Genomic DNA, 18,579 nt, shown 5'->3' on the forward strand with positions numbered 1-18,579 from the left:
TGTTTCCGACCAGTTTTGTCCTCTAGGCCTCCCAGTGTGGACATGATATCAGCAACACACATTTTGCTCCAACTTGGTGACTGTGATGTGCAGGAGGTGACAAACAAAAGGACATGAAAATCCAACCCAAGATTCCTAATGAAAAGACTAATAAGCATACATAAAATCATCTACAAGATTTGTATACAAGCACACACGAGAGATCGTGAGCGAGCATTTAAATATGCAGGTCTTAGAGCCTATCCTGTTTGTTCTACATGCCGATTTCGTGGATCGGTTTCCGTATAATCGAGTATTATTTAGCCGAATATGAATCTTTTTCTCCCTATAAATAGTGCTGCTCCGCAGAACTATTCAAATAGAGTGATCTAGCTTCCTCACTGGGTCTTCTTCTCCATAGATCCCCACTTATTTTGCTCTCTCTATACCTTCTCTACTTATACACACAAATGGATGGCAAGAAATTGGAGTACAAAGGAGAGGCTGCACTAAAAGAGATAGAGAGGCTCACATCTGAGGCCGACATTGTCCAGCAAAACCTTCTGCAGGAGATCTTAGGGCAAAACCAGAGAACCGAGTACTTGAGCAGGTTCTCGAGAGGGTCGGCAATGGACACTTGCGAGTTCAAGAACTCGGTCCCTGTGATCACTTACAAGGCCATCCAACCTTACATCAGAAGAATTGCTCATGGTGAAGATTCCTCTCTAATCACTGGAAAACCCATCACTGAAATGTTATGCAGGTCTCTCTCTAGTATTTGTCTCAGCTCTAATTTTCTCTGTCTTAAATCTGTTTTTGAGTTAATTCATGATCAAAGAATGTCGGTTGTGTAATCTGTATAGCTCAGGGACTTCTGCTGGAGAGCCCAAGATGATGCCATCGATCGAGGAGGACATTGACCGAAGGACCTTTCTTTATAATCTCATCATGCCAATTATGAACCGGTTAATTAATATGATTTTTCCTTTTCCCTGCTCTTTCTTCACAGTTATCGAGCATCTGTAAATGTATTTTTTTCATCTTTATACTGTCTGTGAAAAGAATAATTCTTCGGACATATGCGTTTTCATTTTTGCCTTGGATACATGACATGGGAAATCAAATTTTAGGTATCTCGCGGGGCTCGACGAGGGCAAGGCCATGTACTTGTGCTTCGTCAAGGCGGAGAGGTCCACCCCGTGCGGCCTGCCCGCCCGGACCGTGCTCACGAGCTACTACAAGAGCAACCACTTCAAGCACCGGGCTGCCGACGCGTACCACGACTTCACGAGCCCATATGCAGCCATCCTGTGTGACGATGGCGACCAGAGCATGTACTGTCAGCTCCTGTCGGGTCTCGTGCATCGGTGCCAGGTCCTACGGCTCGGCGCGGTCTTTGCTTCAGCGTTCCTTCGTGCCGTATCGTTCCTCGAGCGCAATTGGGGCCGCATGTGCGACCACATAGCCGCTGGCCATCTAGACCCCTTCATCACCGACCCTGAGTGCCGATCCTCCATGTCAAGCATGCTGCCGTCGCCGAACCCTACCCTCGCAGCCGAGATTCGGGAAATCTGCAGCTGTCCAACGTGGAAGGGGATATTGTGCCGGCTTTGGCCAAGGGCAAAGTACATTGAGGCCGTCGTGACGGGTTCGATGGCGCAATACATACCGGCCCTCAAGTACTACAGCGAGGGGAAGCTGCCGTTGGTGTGCACGATGTACGCCTCGTCGGAATGCTACTTCGGGGTCAACTTGAGGCCGCTGTGCGACCCGCACGACGTCGTGTTCACGCTACTGCCCAACATGGGCTACTTCGAGTTCATACCCTTGGGGGGGAATGGGACGCTGGTGATGGACATTGACGAGGACGAGGAGGTGTCCGGTCGCAAGCTGGTGGACTTGGTTAATGTCCGGGTCGGGTGCTATTATGAGCTCGTGGTCACCACATTTGCTGGTGAGCATATTCTTTTACTTTAATCCCGTGTCTGTAGGATCATATCATGTTCTTTTGAGAATATGATGTCACTTCGGCTTGAAATTATTGCACTCTTATCATGCAAAAGAATATGGTGTGATCAATCACTTCTGTGTATCCATCTTTATTCTCTAGCTTTACTGTACGGACAATCTCGTTAATCATGCTAATCTCGTATTAACGCAACATTCCTTTGGTTTATGTGAGTTTCCTCAAACTTTCGATAATGCTTAGAACGATATTTAATTCTTTTTTTAGAAACAAAGATAGGTACACTGGGAAAATATCAAAAAAAAATTCCCACATTCCATTCTCATATCAATTTGCATCTTGAGTTTTTTAAAACCTACAATTAGCATCTCAAGTTGTATCTAATGGTCCTGAGGGCGTAGTGTCGGTCGGGATCAATGGTAGCACCACGGTTCTGATGGTGCGAGCCCAGGGTGGAGAGAGAGCAAGGGCGAGAGAAAGAGGGAATGAATTTGGGAATTTCTTAAACCCGAGATGTAAATTGATATAGGTGTAAAAAGTGGAGATGGTATTTGAAATTTTCTATAGTCCTTTTATTCGGGATAAAGTTGGTTCTTGAGAAATTTATAAACGCTGCGCATTAATTCATAGAGCAAAAGACCTTTTTACCCTTCTTTCTTTAGTGTCAATCCACGAAAAGCAATTTTCCTTTCTCCCGTTCTTAATGTTTGCTTGAAGTGAGTGGAAGGAGGAGGACTAATATGGATGGATATTTTTTTTGTTTTTTTCACTTGATAGTTCAATAAAGGTACATTAGGTAAAGGAAAAGTCTACCATGACCGTCCCCCCAATTCTGACGGTGGGACCACAAACTTGTTTTGGTGAAACCGGATCACTTGCTGATCCGACTTCACCCTTTTCACTGTCATATTTTTTTCCTTTTTTAAAATTGAGACCTAAAATTAAAAAATAAAATTATAAGAAAAAAATTATTCTACATACCATCTCCGTCTATTTTGCATGAAACACTTATTGATCGGGAGATCGTGTGGTCAAAAGTGTTATTCTTTTAAAGGGTTAGCTTTTGTGATTTTGCAATATTTGGGCCATTTTTTATAATTAACTTAGGAAATTTTGTCAACCGGTTGCCCAAATAAGTCCCACTAACATAATCTTATAAAAGCACCGTTACAAACGGTGCCGTCAGCTTAACGGGGCTCCTTTTTAAATACGATGATTTGAAAGTTGATTGGGCTTGCTCCTGTGCATTATTTTGATTCCTCTCCACATGTTTCCTGTAATAAATGATCCAAAACACTAAAAATCACTCCTTTAGCGTTTTATATGTGTTGTAAATGTCAATTTTCAGGGCTCTACCGGTATCGAATCGGGGATGTGCTCCAGGTGACCGGCTTCCACAACCGCGCCCCGCAATTCCGATTCATTTGCCGGAGGAACGTCGTCCTCAGCATCGACAACGACAAGACGAACGAGGAAGACCTCCACAAGAGCATCACGGCGGCCAAAAAACTGCTAGAGCCTCACGACGCCCTCCTCGTGGAATACACGAGTCGCGTGGACCCTTCATCCGTCCCGGGGCACTATGTCCTCTACTGGGAAATCAAGCATCACCGCAGATCGCCGTCGTCGGCTTCGTCAGATGATTCAGCGGCGAACAAGCCATCCCTCGACCATCGCGTGCTCGAGGAATGCTGCATCGTCGTGGAAGAAGAGCTGGACTACGTCTACAGGCGGTGTCGCTCCAACGACAGATCGGTCGGGCCGCTCGAGATCAGGGTCGTGAGTCCCGGGACGTTCGAATTATTGATGGACTTCTTCATAAGCCAAGGAGGGTCCATTAATCAGTACAAGACTCCTAGGTGCATAAAGTCCAGCGCTGCCCTGGAATTGCTTGATGGTAAGGTGGAGGCCTCTTTCTTCAGCCCTAGAGATCCAACATGGAGACCTTGAAATTGAGTTGGAACTTGAGAGCACGCGACCTTAATGATGCAATTAGTCCAAATGCTCTCAATGCATCAATAATTCAACATTCATGAAGTAATGTAGGACCTCAATGCTCTCGTGCTGATGTCAAAATGGACCATCCTGACGTCAAAGTGGAGCTAATTAAGTTTACTTGCTTTGCCATTGGAAATTATCATTTTCTCTGAAAGATTGCGCTATTTGAGTCAACCTCATGAAGGGTTCTGGTCTTTAGACAAACTGTTGGCGTTTCATATATTTAGTTAAACAAATTCTAACTGGATAGGCTGTGAATTTCTGCTGAAAGTTACGAGGCTTTGCTCACTGACAGTGCTAGGATTCGAGAAACTATTTGGTCTGTAAAACAGATCACATGTCGAATACTCCTGTACTCTTGACGAGATGTCCGTTAGCATGAAAATGAGCAGTGAAACATCGATGGAGCGTGAAGAGTGCGACGACCACCGGCTATTCAAGAATACATAACACAGGAGGATCTGCTCTAGTAATGGGGAGTCCAAAAAACATCGGCCAAAGCCTTTGCTTGAAGTTGAGGATTGGCTGACATTGTAAAATTTGGGAAAATTACCAAGAAAGTTTTAACTTATTGCATTTGTGCCAATTCAGTTTCAAATTTATTTTTTTTGCCGATTCAGTCATAAACATTTTGCAATTGCGTCAATTCAGTCCATCCGGCGAATTTTGGCCACCCGGCAAAGTCATGGACGCCGACAAACCGAGGTTCGACGACCAGCTAGAGGAAGAAGAGGGAAGGGAAGAAAAAAAGGGAAAAAGAAAATAAAAAAATTCAGAGAGATATTAAAATATTATGTCATCGGCCGGTAGGCATCCAAAATAGCGTCGGTCGGCCAAAATTCGATGGATGGACTGAATTGAGATTTAGGACTAACTCAACAAAAAAAAAAAAAGTTTAGGACTGAATTGATATAATTCCAATAAGTTTAAGACTTTTTTGATAATTTTCTCCTTTAAAATTTCATCATATGACAGGAAGTGCTTGATTTCTAGTATCTTGATACAAACAAAAGGCCCATATGATTGGAAGAAGACTGTCCGAGAGTGTGCCCCGACATGCGGATGGCCTTTTCATTGCAAGACTTTTGCAAGGGGAATGGAGGATGGACATGGGAGCAAGATCAAGGAGGAAAGTTCATGCAGGAAGTTCACTGTGTATCCGTGTTGATGAAACGGAGGAGACAACTAGGTGAAGGAACAAGAGCTTTATGCTTACCCCAATAAAACTTTGTAGCACGGAAGATTGACAACATTCCTCAGAGAAAATAGGGTCAGTTTCGCATAACAGATGGGACATCTCCGTACTCGAGTGAAAATTTTGATGGACTGCCCTCTACTTCTATAATCTCCTTCTGATAGAGACGAGGTTCGATCCTTGTCTCAAGTGTGTCAAACCATTTGCGGAGAGTTCAAAAGTGGACCGCCAACCCCCTTTTGCGTGACCAATCAAGTAGCCATGATGCAGATGATATGTGCTCCTTTCAAGCGATATCCAATCCAGGACATAAAATGCAACAAGAAGAAAGACAAAATCTCTCAATCATCACTGAAATAGCACATTTTAGCAAGCTTTTGTCCTGCCTTATTTTTCTTGATACAGATACATCTTCACACATTAGAAAAATATCAAATCCATGGTGTCCTAGGACTCGAATTCCATATCCTCCTAGAGGGCGCACTCCATTCTAATCCCGGGGACAACCATTTTCTTCTGTTGAAACAGTAACAGCAGTTGACACGGCACATGTAACAACTTCAATGGCAGAAAGAAGCTTGTGGTAGCCAACCAGTTCGGACCACTACGGGGGGCAAAAGAATCTCAATTGCCATCGAATCTCTCTGCTCAGGAGATTGTTTAACCTTAGAGCTATGGCTTTGATTGTCGAACATCGTCATTTCTTGCCAGAGCTTTTTCTTGAGCAAGGCCTAGCTAAATATAGAAGCTAAAGGGAATAATATGCTGTGTACTCAAGCAGGAAGAAAGCCCTGCACCATAAGAGTGCCTTAGCCATCTTTTAAGTGTGGGGCTGGATTGGTGAATGGGGAAGTGCCAGTAAGTCCAAAACTTTTCAGCAAGATGAGTGGGGATAAATTGCGCGAGACATCTAATACAATGTGCTAATACCATTTACGATTTTTCAGAGTACTCTTACTAAAATATTGGAAAGGTATTCGCCTTCAGGGTAGGACGGGTCAATAGGGTGATCACATGCTGCTCCGCTCTGTCTCAGAATTGTGGCTCTTCTCCCAGCTGCTGATGCTGCGCCCTGAACATCATAGATACCAGTCAAAAAAAGAAACTAACATCTTAGACAGTGGTCTAATAAAAACCTTCAAGAATGTATCGACATCACATACTGGCAAGGCAAATGCAACTTGCCAGAGCCTGATCAGCAAGAAATGCAGTTGATCTCGTGCCTGATTAAGAGAGCCAAAAGATTTCTCAAAACTACAGAAAAGAGGGTGCATTTAAGCACCCATTTTCTCTGGTTCTATTTTTCCGGTTCAACTTTATTCAATCAACATCATTCTGGTTAAAAGCTTCCTTATCTTCTGGTTTAGTTCAGGGGTGAGCAAGTCGGACCGACCGAACGGGACCTGCCCGGACCGGTAGTCCGGTTCTCGGTTCCAGAGGGCTGCAGTCCGGTTCCTGGTTCCAGGGATACAGGACCAAACCGGACCGGTCGATTTTAATTTTTTTTGTTTTTTTAAACGTAGCCCTAATGTTTTCCTTTTTTCTTTCCGAGACCTCTTCTTTGCCCCCCTCAGACTCTCATGCCTCTCATGCCTTGCCCTTTTTCTCTCTCTCACGTTTCACGCCTCACCCTCTTTTTCATCCTTACTTCATGTTTTTGTGTGTTCTGTTGCAATTTTACTGCTTCTCATGATAAATTTCGTTCGATGGGTGTATTCTGCAAAATCTGAATGCAAAAACAAAATGTAAATCAGAGTGTCTATACTAGTGCATTTGTCTGTGCCCACACAAACACATGTACTCGTGCTGGTGTGTTGTTGGTGCATGTGGAGAGCAAGCCCCTAGGCATTTCATGGCTTACTTCTGTTCTCAATGTCTCGTGATGCCTCTCACATGTGGGATGATTCTCTCCATTTAACTTTCAAAGGGCTTTCAAAATTGGGCTTGGTGCATCTTACTGGTTCCATTGGACCACTCAGGAGCTGAACTGGACCAGCGGTCCAATCCCCGGTTCCGGAAATTGGGAACTGGGACCACCAGTCCGGTTCCCGATTCTTGAGGGGAACTAAACCGAATCGGGAACTGCTCACCTCTAGTTTAGTTGGCACATTGTACTGCTGCCTCTTACTAGAGGAAGGTCCCATTATCATAAGGGCTCTCCACGTGCTGGGTGAGGTCCTATAATGACAGCTACGTCTCTAACAGTCTTCAGTTTTACCAATGCTTTGGATCACCACATTCACCGCACAAATTTTGAACAATCGACAGGGACATAATTACATAACGGATACAACATGAACTGGTGATATGCTTGCCTGAAGTGTCTTTATGAACATCCCACTCTGTGTCATAGCTCCCGAACATGAACAAGTCATAAGTAGTCCACCTTTCTTTGTCAATCTCATTGCCAGTGAGTTCAAATTTCTATACATGCCCGATGCACTTTTTAGAGCCTGAAAAATGACACTAAGCAAAATGAGTTGCTCAGCTCGCAATACCAAAGAATGGAAGCTGATGTGACTTTTCCCAAGCAAAGTTTGCAAAGCTCTCTAAGCGAATTTTCATTCCAGCAACAGTAAAATTGCCACATTAATAGTTAGCAGAACCCAGATTTATGGGCATCTTTAACTTGTCGATGAATGATAATACTGGAAGCATTGACAGTAGAAAACCACCATTAATAAGTACAACCTGGAAGAGTAGTGTAATGTTTGTGAAAGTTGTTGGTAAAGAAGACACAGAACCAAGATGTTACAGGACCAGGTTGGCCAGAGTTCTTGAACTCAATTTTCCTTCTGACAAGTCATTACCTCTGTGAAAGAGTAAGTTCCTACCGCTAGCTGAAATAGCATGCAATCGACATCTATGATTACTAAAACAATTTCACATTTAAAATATGAACAGTAACTCGGTACCTTCTTCTTTGGAGCTAACTTTGGAGGGTCAAGTATGACTATATCCCATGACTCATTTCTTAATAAAGCACTCTTCATGAATACAGTTGCGTCTTCTTTTAAAAAAGATATCCTGGCTGGATCCAATCTATTAAGAGCAATATTTTCTCGAGCAAGCTCCAAAGCAGGCAATGACGTATCAATACCTGAAATGATATGGATAATATTAAACTAGCTGCAAAAGTTCATCAGCCCAGGGTACCCCAATTGTAAAGAAAATGATATTGGCCATTGTAACTACCCATCTGAAATACTTAAGTCAACGTCACATCTTTATGAAGAGAAAGAAACATGATAGTACTTCAATGGAATCTCTCTTTATGGTTCACAAGGATTCAAAGGGAAGTCCTTTTGCTAGAAACCCAAGCCAAAACTTAGATTACAAATTAAGGTTGACAGAAGAAAGAGGCAACTACACAGACTCCTTATTTTTTACTGGAAATAGTTGTGCGAGACACATCTTCTCAATAGGCGAGTATTTGTTCTCTGCATCCACAATCGCTCCTACTACTGGTAGGGGTGATGACTTGTCTCATGAGTACTCAGCCTAAATGACAGGCAACTTGTCCTCCTTTGTGAGGTAGGAACAAGGGACTCCCCAGCCTTTTACCACATCTCACATCACATCGACTACCCCCAAGTCAGGGACAGAGGGAGCATCCTAAGCTTTCCGTCAAGCTTCATTAGATCCACCTTCCCTACGATGAATGATTTTCAGTTTTTTAGTAAAGTCTGCTCTTCTTTCCCATTGTACTATTCAGCCCTTTATAAGCTGCAATCCTAGACGTTATTTCTTACTAATAAGCATCTGTTAGTAGCACCTTGATCTCCTACCACTTGCTCTATCAGATGTTTGTCCAAGGGCTAGCAATGGAGGATGTGAGACCAACAACTTCTTCTGATAGCTACTGGTCTCCAAGGTGTGCCCTCAGTCTTGACCCTGACATGACTAGTTCTTTCTCCCCCACCAGCTAAGGCTCTAAATGACTCGATGAAAAGTTCTCACACAATGAATACAATGGTTTATATTGTTCCAGCTTATGTGCTTTGACAAAGGTCGAAACTGACAGATTGTGGAAGCATTTGGATGTAGAAAACCATAACGTAAATGTTGGTGCTGAATAAAGTGAATTTTCATCACACATATAGCTATATGAACAACCAAATTCATGATGACTCTGGTCACTTATATTTGTCCACAACAGCAAGCAAATTGCATGCAATTTTCACCCAGAAGCAATATGTTACGGGTGGTGGTGGCATCATCGGGAACAAAGAGTAAAAGAATGCACAGTTAAGCCATACCCAAAACGTCAACGGCACCTCCCCTGACTGCATTAAGGGAAAACCCACCACTGTAGCAGCATAGGTCAAGAACTCTCCGACCATCACATACTGTGGATATAAACTGACGGTTTTCACGTTGATCAGCATAAAATCCTGTCTTTTGGCCATCGAGTGAGAGGACATAAGCAATCCCATTCTCAAGAACCTAGGATGAGCCATCACAAAGGAAAACATCAGATGACTATACGCGAAGAGAACTTCTTGTTAGAGTGGGCAAGGAAATATTCCCAGCAGGTCATTTTCGGCCATTAGTCATCCTTCCATCTAGACCACTTTCCAAGACAGACCTCCTACAGCTATAACAAAAGGAGCAAGAAACGCTCCATCCTTCATTTCTTCCACCCTAAGAGCATTTTCAGGCCCAACAACTTTTTAGGCAGCCTCTCAAATTTCTAAGCATCTCCAAGAAATTGCACCCTATTGGAAAAGGTATAGTCCTAGATCCTCCAGTGGCATAGAGGATAGATAGCATGCGGTTCTAAGGACTTAGCAATAACAAGGTAAATACGTACATAGAAGTTTCACTTAAGCAAATCTTAGTCTACATGAAGAAAACAGAAAATCTGTCAACTATTCTGTACCTTGGTTCTTTTAGGACAAGTAGAAGGCTGCATCTCCTGCAATTTGGATACATCCAGTCCTTCCTCTTTTAACATTTCAACGGATGGCCTCCAGCTTAAGTGATTTATACCACCAATTTTACAAATGCAAGCCACTATTTCTGTCTTGTACTTCTCAACCCAAGCAGCAGATGATGCTACCACGGCTAAATCTCCAAAGACATCAACGATCAAACCCGACAACCTAGATGCAGACAATACTACTCCCATTAAGGAAGAAAACACAGAACTAAGTATATATCCAAGGAAAAATTAGGCTAAACATGAAAAGGGATGCTCCCAAGTCAAAATTAGGACAGAAGGGGTCGGTATTTGATGAGCTAAAGAACACTAAATGCACAAGATACCACTTGGAGACTACAATATATTCCTGTGATTGTGCTAGCATAAAACTCCCACTGGCCATATCGTGTCGATGGGCAATGTTCCACATGACCACAAGCAGTTTCTTCGTCTTAACCAATTTATCGCCAATCCATTTCTCAGTAAACGATTCAATCACAGTCACGATAATGACAAACTACTCTTTTCATAATAGATTCATCGAGACTATACCTATCCCCTTCACTGTTGATCAGACGATATGCATTTGTACTGACGGAAGGCAACCCCAAACTCTTGCGCAGCTCTATGGCTGCCTCGATTCTTTTCTCGAGCAACTTCTCCACGTTCAATGCACATGAAGGATTCCTGTCACACGGATTAAACACTTAAAAGAAATTGCTAACCGCTGGAGATGCCAAAGCAAAATGAGAAGAGTTATTGGTAGAGTACAGTAACCACACCCAGTTGCTTCCTCTTCTAGATGCATCAGCCTCACGCAGAACATGGAAACCGAATTGTACAAGCCCCACCCAATTGGTTTCTCTGTTCCATCAGCCACAATCACGACATCCCCAGTTCTCGGCGGCGGCCGACCAACTATCCGGTCGACAGCGCCACTGTAAACCATAGGACTGCCATCCTTGAACAATTGGGTCTTCCCCTTTTTAAGCACGACCTTCGCAATACCTATCTAACAAAACGAGATAAGGGACAGCATTAGGACTCAGAGAAATTGGCAAAGTACGTATTTTTACTTAGCTCAATGCCAACAAGTCCACACGGAGAGAGAGAGAGACCTGGAGAGTGAGCTAAAGCGAGTTCTTGAAGCGTGGCGGTGGTTGGAGCGGTAGAGAGAGAAAGAGACTTCATCAAGCGGGAGGGAAGCTGAAGCATCTCTCTCTCTCGTGCGCGCGGTTCAGTTGGAGCTTCTAGTTATATGTCTTGATTTTCCATATTGCAAGGTTTTACTCTCTCTCTCTCTTTCTTTTTTTATAATCATTGCAAGTTTATGAACCGAAATTAATGGTATATTCGTCTTTGAATTTTGAGAAAATTCCAGATAATAGCTTAAGATGCCATAAGTTTTTCAAATAAATGCTTAAAATGGATTTTATTTTAAATAAAGGTCTCAAATGCTCTCTTTGTTTCAAAGAAGGGCTTGAAATGAATATTATTTCAAAAAAGGGTATGAAATGTCAATATCAACTTCAAAAAAGGGCCTAACCTATCAACGATTAATTAATTTTTATTTTTTTTACTTTTTCCTTTTCTTTTTCTATTTTTTTTTAAAAAAAAAGGAAGAGGAAGCGCCCCACCACTAGTGGGGTGTCAAGCATTGACGGTGGGGTCGCCGGCCCTTGAAGAAGAAGAAGACACAAGCAGTGGGGCGTTGGGCATTGACAGCAAGGTCGTCGGCGCCTTGATAAGGGCCTGTTTGCCCTCACCAAAACCTTCTGGGTAAGGGCCATGGTGCTTGGCCAGACCTTAGTGAGGGTCATCGACCGCTACCTTGGTTCTAATGAGGGCCAGCAAGCGCTTGCCTCTATTTGCCAGGGTCGTCGGCCCTCGCCAAGGCATCGGCGACCCCGCCGTCAATGCCCAATGCCTCAATGGTGGTGGGCGGCAACCACAAGTGTGTTCTTCTTCTTTTTTTTTTTAAAGTTTTTTTAGTTTTTAAAACTTAATTTTAAAACCCTCATCTAAAACAACCATGGCTACTTTAAGCACTTATTTGAAACAATGAGGACGTTTTATGCTCTTATTTAAAATAATGTCCATTTTAATGACCTTTATTTGAGAAAATAAGAATACTTTGGGCCATTATTTGAAATTTTCCCTTGAATTGTTAAACATCCATCAGCATCACGAATCTCAATTAAAATAAGTTAAGGTTTCATTTATTTTGTAAAAAATAAATGATTTGAAAAATATTATTCTAAAAGAATTGCATGCATCATTTGAAAAAATTAATCAATTAAAAATATTTACATTATTGATAATTATTTATCATTAAATGTCATTGTGAGTGATGAAAATATTTTTCAAATTAGTTTTATTTCTTGAAACAAAAAGATTTAAGTATTCCTTCTACAACATGTGTACAGATGGAGACAATTTTTTCAAGGCTCTCTTCTTAAGATATTCGGTTTTCGGCATTATCATGCAAAATTGATTCCTCATAGCGGAAAAATTCGGCGAATGTTCTATATGTACAAATAGCATTTCGGACTATTCAAAATGGGGTTCTATGTGACCATATAGGTTCCACCAAATGTAACGTTCCACGTTGATTTTAATACATGATACACGCTTGCCTTATAATTCTTTGTAACTTGCATAGACTTGTTGTAGCTAATTCTATAAATATACCACATAATTTATGAGAAAATTATTGAAAAAAGCCCTAAATCTATTGCAATTGTACCAATTTAGTGTTAAACATTTTTTTTGGCCAATTCAGTCTTAAACATTTTGTATTTGTGTCAATTCAGTCTATCAAGCTAATTTTGGCTTGCCGGCGCTGACATGGCACTATCGGCGCTAATGTGGCAACTTCTAATGATATTTTAATAAATTTTCAATTTTCAATTTTTTATTTATTTATTTTTTTTTTTTTTTCCTTCTTCCCTCCTCTAGCTGGTCGTGGATAGGTACGAACCGCTAAGGCATTTTCACGTGGATTTAGATCCAACTCAATAAAGAAATTCTCCAAAATGAAATCATTCTAGGATAAAAAAAAATAGCGACGACTAACAACGATTGTTTGGCAAAGGGCTAATGCAGCATATTTGAGATTAGAGCAAAAATTGATAATTTTTTCTTAGACAAAAAAGTTCAGGATATATTTGAGACTAGAATTAAAGTTTATGATTTTTTTTTAAACAAAAAAAAAGTTTGGACGTACTTTGGATTAATGGTGCGTTTGGTAATGATTTCGATCAAAAAAATCAATTATGTTTATAATTGATTTTTTCTGATTATATTCCCTAGACAAGTTTTACGGAACTAGGATGCGTTTGGTAACTAGACAAAATTTATAATTCCGGAAGCAATTTCTCTTCTCAACTTTTTTTCATTTAAGTCAAATAATTACTTATTGCTGCAATAAAGTCAATCGATATAGCATCATTAATAAAATGAATAAAGATCATGCATAATTCATAATTAATCTATTTATTTCGTGGAGCATGAACATATATGCAAGATCTTCAAGAAAGAACATAAGTTCAATAGGCAATTTGCGCTTAAATTTCAATCTTGTTTCTCAAGAAAACTATCAAAAAAGTTTTAAACTTATTGCAATTGCGTCGGTTCAACCCGAAACTTTTTTTTTCTACCAATTGATTCCTAAAATTTTTGCAATTGTGTCAATTCAATCAATTTACCTAATCGGCGCTAACGTGGCAAAATTTTAATAATATTATTTTTATTTTTTAATTATTATTATTTTTTAAAATGTTATTAAAAATTTTCCACTTTAATACGGGTCGGCAAATAGACTGAATTAACACAATTACAAAAGGTTTAGAAATCAATTGGCCAAATTTTTTTTTTATGACTTTTCTGGTAATTCTCCCCTTGTTTCTCAAAATTAATCCTGGAACAAAGAATTAACTTTTTTTCTTATTCTTGTTTATACGCCAAATCTCTTTCCGGAAATAGAATTAGAGAATTTGAGTATCATAATCCTTTATGTCGCCAAACAAATTTCTTATCTTTTTCTGCTCTCGGGGAAAAAATCAGAATAGTTGCCAACTAGACCCTAAACCTAAAATTAGGGGGTTTTTTTGCCATAAAAAAAATTCAGGATAGATTTAGGATTTGACCTAAAGTTAAGGGTTTTTTAAGAGAATTTGGTCTATGTATTGTCTACCAAGCTGTCAAAATAAAGGTAGCTTTAGTTAGTCCATTCTTCTATGTAGAATTCAGAGTCGATAGACATACTAATTAAAATTGATAGTTTTCTAGTCATTTAACTTGTGACCTAATAACACCAAATTTCAAAGAAAATATTTGTTATTAACTCTAGACGGCTGATGAACTTGTAAATATAACATGCATAATTAACAGTTTATACCACCCCGTAATGTGAATAGCGAGTTCATATCTGTCCATTAGTCATCGCTAAAATCTGTAACGTTACAAAACAATTCAATGGAGTTCGGTTTTCTTGATGTTGATGGACTGCGTATTTCCTAATTTCCCAAGTCATTTTCCCTGTTTTGTCCTAAAAATTTTGTCCCCATATTATCACGAGGGCAAACGATTTTCTTCGATATAGAAAAATCTGCACTTTGGACTTTTAGACCAACGTGCGTTGGATCGTGTTGGTACGTTCACATAGGGTCCCATCTTTCGGCTCGTTCAGGCGGACCCATCGATCGGATCAAATCATTTTTGTGGGAGTTGAAAAAATCACGCATCACTTATGCCTCGGGCCTAAACATTTTAATTAGGTTAATTTAGTTTTAAGACTTTTTGATAGATTTCTATCCTAAACCTTTCAAACTATGCCACATCGGTCCTAAAGCTTTTACGATTTGCTAATTTAGTCCTAGACCTTTTAAGGATTTGTCAATTTAATTCATTCCAGCCAACTTTGGTTGAAAATTGCTAACATGACATTCTAGTTAACATCGGTCATCCTACATGATACGGCCGAAGCCGACGTGGACAACTTTTACATTTTTTATAAAATTTTTAATATTCTAAGTTTAAATTTTTTTTCTTTTTCTATTTTCCCTTCTTTCTTTTCCAACCTTGGGCCGACGTGATCTTTAGCCATTGGCAACGGCCGTGTTCGTTGCCCAAAATTGGCGTGGCTCAGCTGTGCGGCCCTCGCCAAACCAAGCGAGGGTTGGCTAGCGACATCGCTAGCTGAAGGTTTGAAAAAAAAAAAGAAGAAAAGAACGGGAAAAAAGAAAAGAAAATAATTAAATAAAAAAAAATTGGAAAAATCATGCATGCCATCATCAGTGGTTCCTACATGGAATGGCTAGCACCGACTAGACCATCATGTCGGTGATTTCCTATCAAAATTTTTCAAAAGGACTAAATTAGTAAATCGCAAAAAAAGTGCAAGGCTAAATTGGCTCAATTAAAAGGTTTGGGATTAAATTGGACATATTGTCTAAAGGTTTAGGACGAAATTGGCAATAGTGAAAAGTTTATGACTAAATTGACACAAGTGCAATAGGTTTAAGACTTTTTTTAGTAATTTTAAAGCAAAAAGTTTGGCCTCAATCATACTGCCTTATAGGGGTAAGCCTGGTTCAAGGGCAAAATCGAAAACCGGTGAGAATCGGTCAGGTTCCAAATTTTAGTGGAGTTAGGTCCGGTTCTCGATTCCATATTTTTTGAAATCCATATTATGTGGTTCGGTTTCCAGTTCCTTGGTTGGAATCGAACCGAACCGGACGGAGTATCGGCCCACCTATCGTGAGTTGCGTGAGGCGGAAGTCAAACAAATGTGTTTTTGAGTCTGCTTTGCCTTCTGGTTATTGGTATCAACATTACGTGGTCTCATTCATTTGACGTGCAAGCGTAGAAGATTGGTGAGCACCTGTGCTTATATGCCATTTGGACGCATTTACTTGTCTTTAGTGTTTAATGTGTGTTTATGATAGCCACGGCAAACATATTGTAGACCATTAGATTTGCTTATCTAAAAATGAAAAAAAATATATTGGCAAGTTCCCAAATAGATTCTGGAACCGATCATGAAATTTGTAACATGGTAAGTTTCAGGTTTCAAGATATGCATAGTAGGTTCCAAGTTTTAAGAACTAGGAAATCCGCTCAAATAAGTAAGTTACGGGTTCTAGATGTAATCTAAACCGACTTTGGTTCCACTCATCCTTATCGCTACCTTTTTTTTTTTTTTGGTCAAGGCCCCCTATCGCTATCTTGCATCTATCAATTTTGGTAGTCTATTTCTTCCAGAAGCCAATGTCACACCTCTTGAATAGTCCGGGAAAATCGAACTAGACATGAAAGTCTTGAACCAGATTTAGTCAATTTCATATTGCTTTCACACTTAAAGTCGGGGATGTTAAGGATTTTTTTAAAACATTAGTAGGTTTTTATTACTTAACAAGTGTACATGATAACTCTACCTATTATCTTTTGGAAGGCAAATAAGCACAAGATTAGAAGGGAGAATGACAAGAAAATCACAAATAAATACACTTGGTTAAATATGATAAGGTAATCATTTATTATTGTGGGGCGTAATGAGTATAGGAAAAACAATGTTTCATTATTCTAAACAAGCATTCATTACTATATCCCTTAATCTTTCTTCAAGAAACTCTGAGCTATACGCCCGTTTCCTCCATCCGGATAGAACCCGCCGGGCTTGTATTCACTGCCACTGCCATAGATTATCCTCAGTATCTCCGGCGGTGTCCGCGAGTACGACAGTGAGTACTCATCCGCTGACAACACGTTGCTCGTGGTCCGGTTCTCAGCCCCCAGCTCCTTGGGGACCATGATGCCCTCGTCTTTCAGCCCGCACATGGCCAGCACGTTCCTGAGCCCCGACAGACGGCCAGTGAACTCGGCCACGGTCATGTCATAGGGTTCGACCTTCTCGTCCGCGTGTGCATACAGCAGCGCCCTCAGCACCGCGTCCTGGCCCGACTCGACGCCCAACAGCGACGCGACCAACTACATATACACGTTGGAAACGAAAATAGATTACTTGACAACCCATTAAAATTGGTTCAAAACTGAAGAGAGGGTCAAAGAGTATATTGGCTTACGCTTTTGGAATTGTAGGTTTCGAGATATGGGATGGTGCCGACATAACCTACGAGTCCCACGTAGGGGATAAGATAGGATGCTAAGAGATAGTTTACAGTATTGCTGTAAGGATTGAATGGAGGTTGCAGTTTGTAACCCACGGCTTCATTAAATATCGTTTCGAAATTCTGGGCGCTCAGATTTAGCAGAGGCCTTCGGATTCCACCAACCCTCGTGTAGATAGCCCTGCACAATCCATCTACGTTTATACCGGCTAATACTCATGTGAAAAAATAGCTAAACCTTTACCCGAGATGGCCGACTTCTTGATAACCGAACTCCTCGATGATGCGACGGGTGACGGGGTCGAGGTCGGCCTTCACTCCCCCGACTGGCGGCGGACCGCCCTGGGCCAAGTACGGGGCGATGCTGTCAAGCCCTTGGCCAAGCGAGCCGCGCAGGAAGAACTCGGCCTCCAAGAACTCTAGGTTCATGGCGAATTGCACCCGGTCAACATCGCTGGCTTTGATGGGACTGCAATGGTAATCGCAGGAGACCTTGTGAGAGAGAAGCAGAAGGAAGAAGAAGGAGGACAAAAAAGATGGGTTTCTCATTTTGGTGTGAGATGTCTTCATACTGTGTGGAAAGCGGAAATAATTCATGCATGGAATTAGATTGCGTAAGCTATTTATATAGTGAAGTGGTGAGAGAGCACAGGACGAAAGCACCTAAAGTCAAATTTAAAATTAAAGTCGTGGGATGGCCTCATCCCCAAATTTGGACGCGCTTAGCTAATAATAAGGGACCTTCTAGTTTCTTTGAAAAGTCATTAGTCATAAAGAGTCGATCAAACTAAAGTTATTTTTGAATTTATTTACGCAAGCCTACACGCAAGAGGGCTTAAGGTCAAGGCACTTATCCCTATTCATGTTCCATCCATTTATCAGGGGTACCGTCCGAGAAAATTGTCCAAAAAATCCTAAACCTATTGCGCGTTAGCCTATTCTATCATAAACATTTTAATTTTTCCAATTGAATTTTAAACATTTTCATGTCTTACCAATTGAGTCAATCGGGGTAATTTCGACCGGAGACCGCTAGCGTGGACAAATTTAATAAGGGTTAATATTATGAAAAATCTCAAACTGATACACATGTAATAAATTTATCCTAAATTATTTTTTTTATCACAAAAAATCTCAAACCGGTACACACGTGATAAATTTATCACAAACCGGCACACTTGTGACAAAGTTACTCTCCGTTAGTTTTCTAACCTACCTTAAGCAGCAACCCAAGATTATCACGTTTAGATATGCGAACCACAATTATAAAGTAGAGGAATTTACATATATTTTTTTGGATCCATCTTTCTGGATGTGGGGTTGCGACGAGCTGATGCTCAAGAGATTCTCCTCTATAATCTCCTTGATCACTAGCTTCACCGATATT

At 40.8% G+C, this 18,579-nt stretch overlaps 3 protein-coding genes across 4 annotated transcripts; 1 reads left to right on the plus strand and 2 right to left on the minus strand.

Annotated features, from left to right (window-relative positions):
* The first annotated feature begins 251 nt into the window (after nt 1–251).
* LOC115742485 (putative indole-3-acetic acid-amido synthetase GH3.9) lies at nt 252–4,092 on the plus strand. Its single transcript, XM_030676788.2, has 4 exons — nt 252–742; nt 843–944; nt 1,110–1,933; nt 3,294–4,092. The coding sequence occupies exons 1-4, from the start codon at nt 450–452 to the stop codon at nt 3,893–3,895; spliced, it is 1,821 nt and encodes a 606-aa protein (XP_030532648.2). The 5' UTR covers nt 252–449; the 3' UTR covers nt 3,896–4,092.
* A 1,370-nt stretch (nt 4,093–5,462) lies between these two features.
* On the minus strand, nt 5,463–11,310 carry LOC115742546 (ribosomal RNA large subunit methyltransferase I). Of its 2 annotated transcripts, none has more exons than XM_048282388.1 (8): nt 11,181–11,310; nt 10,845–11,070; nt 10,615–10,749; nt 10,021–10,243; nt 9,398–9,584; nt 8,054–8,238; nt 7,454–7,591; nt 5,463–6,210 (listed from the first exon to the last, which is right to left on the minus strand). In XM_048282388.1, the coding sequence occupies exons 1-8, from the start codon at nt 11,275–11,277 to the stop codon at nt 6,082–6,084; spliced, it is 1,320 nt and encodes a 439-aa protein (XP_048138345.1). In that variant the 5' UTR covers nt 11,278–11,310; the 3' UTR covers nt 5,463–6,081. The 2 variants fall into 2 exon arrangements, with proteins under 2 accessions (XP_048138345.1, XP_030532791.1); XM_030676931.2 differs by having other exon boundaries at nt 10,845–11,074; nt 11,181–11,288.
* Nucleotides 11,311–16,654: 5,344 nt separating this feature from the next.
* Nucleotides 16,655–17,797, minus strand: LOC115742549 (desiccation-related protein PCC13-62-like). Its single transcript, XM_030676934.2, has 3 exons — nt 17,437–17,797; nt 17,148–17,373; nt 16,655–17,052 (listed from the first exon to the last, which is right to left on the minus strand). Exons 1-3 carry the CDS (start codon nt 17,787–17,789, stop codon nt 16,675–16,677), a joined length of 957 nt encoding a protein of 318 aa, XP_030532794.2. The 5' UTR covers nt 17,790–17,797; the 3' UTR covers nt 16,655–16,674.
* Nucleotides 17,798–18,579: the final 782 nt, after the last annotated feature.

The sequence above is a fragment of the Rhodamnia argentea genome, chromosome 7 (genome assembly GCF_020921035.1).
Source record: "Rhodamnia argentea isolate NSW1041297 chromosome 7, ASM2092103v1, whole genome shotgun sequence".
Taxonomy (NCBI): Eukaryota; Viridiplantae; Streptophyta; class Magnoliopsida; order Myrtales; family Myrtaceae; genus Rhodamnia; species Rhodamnia argentea.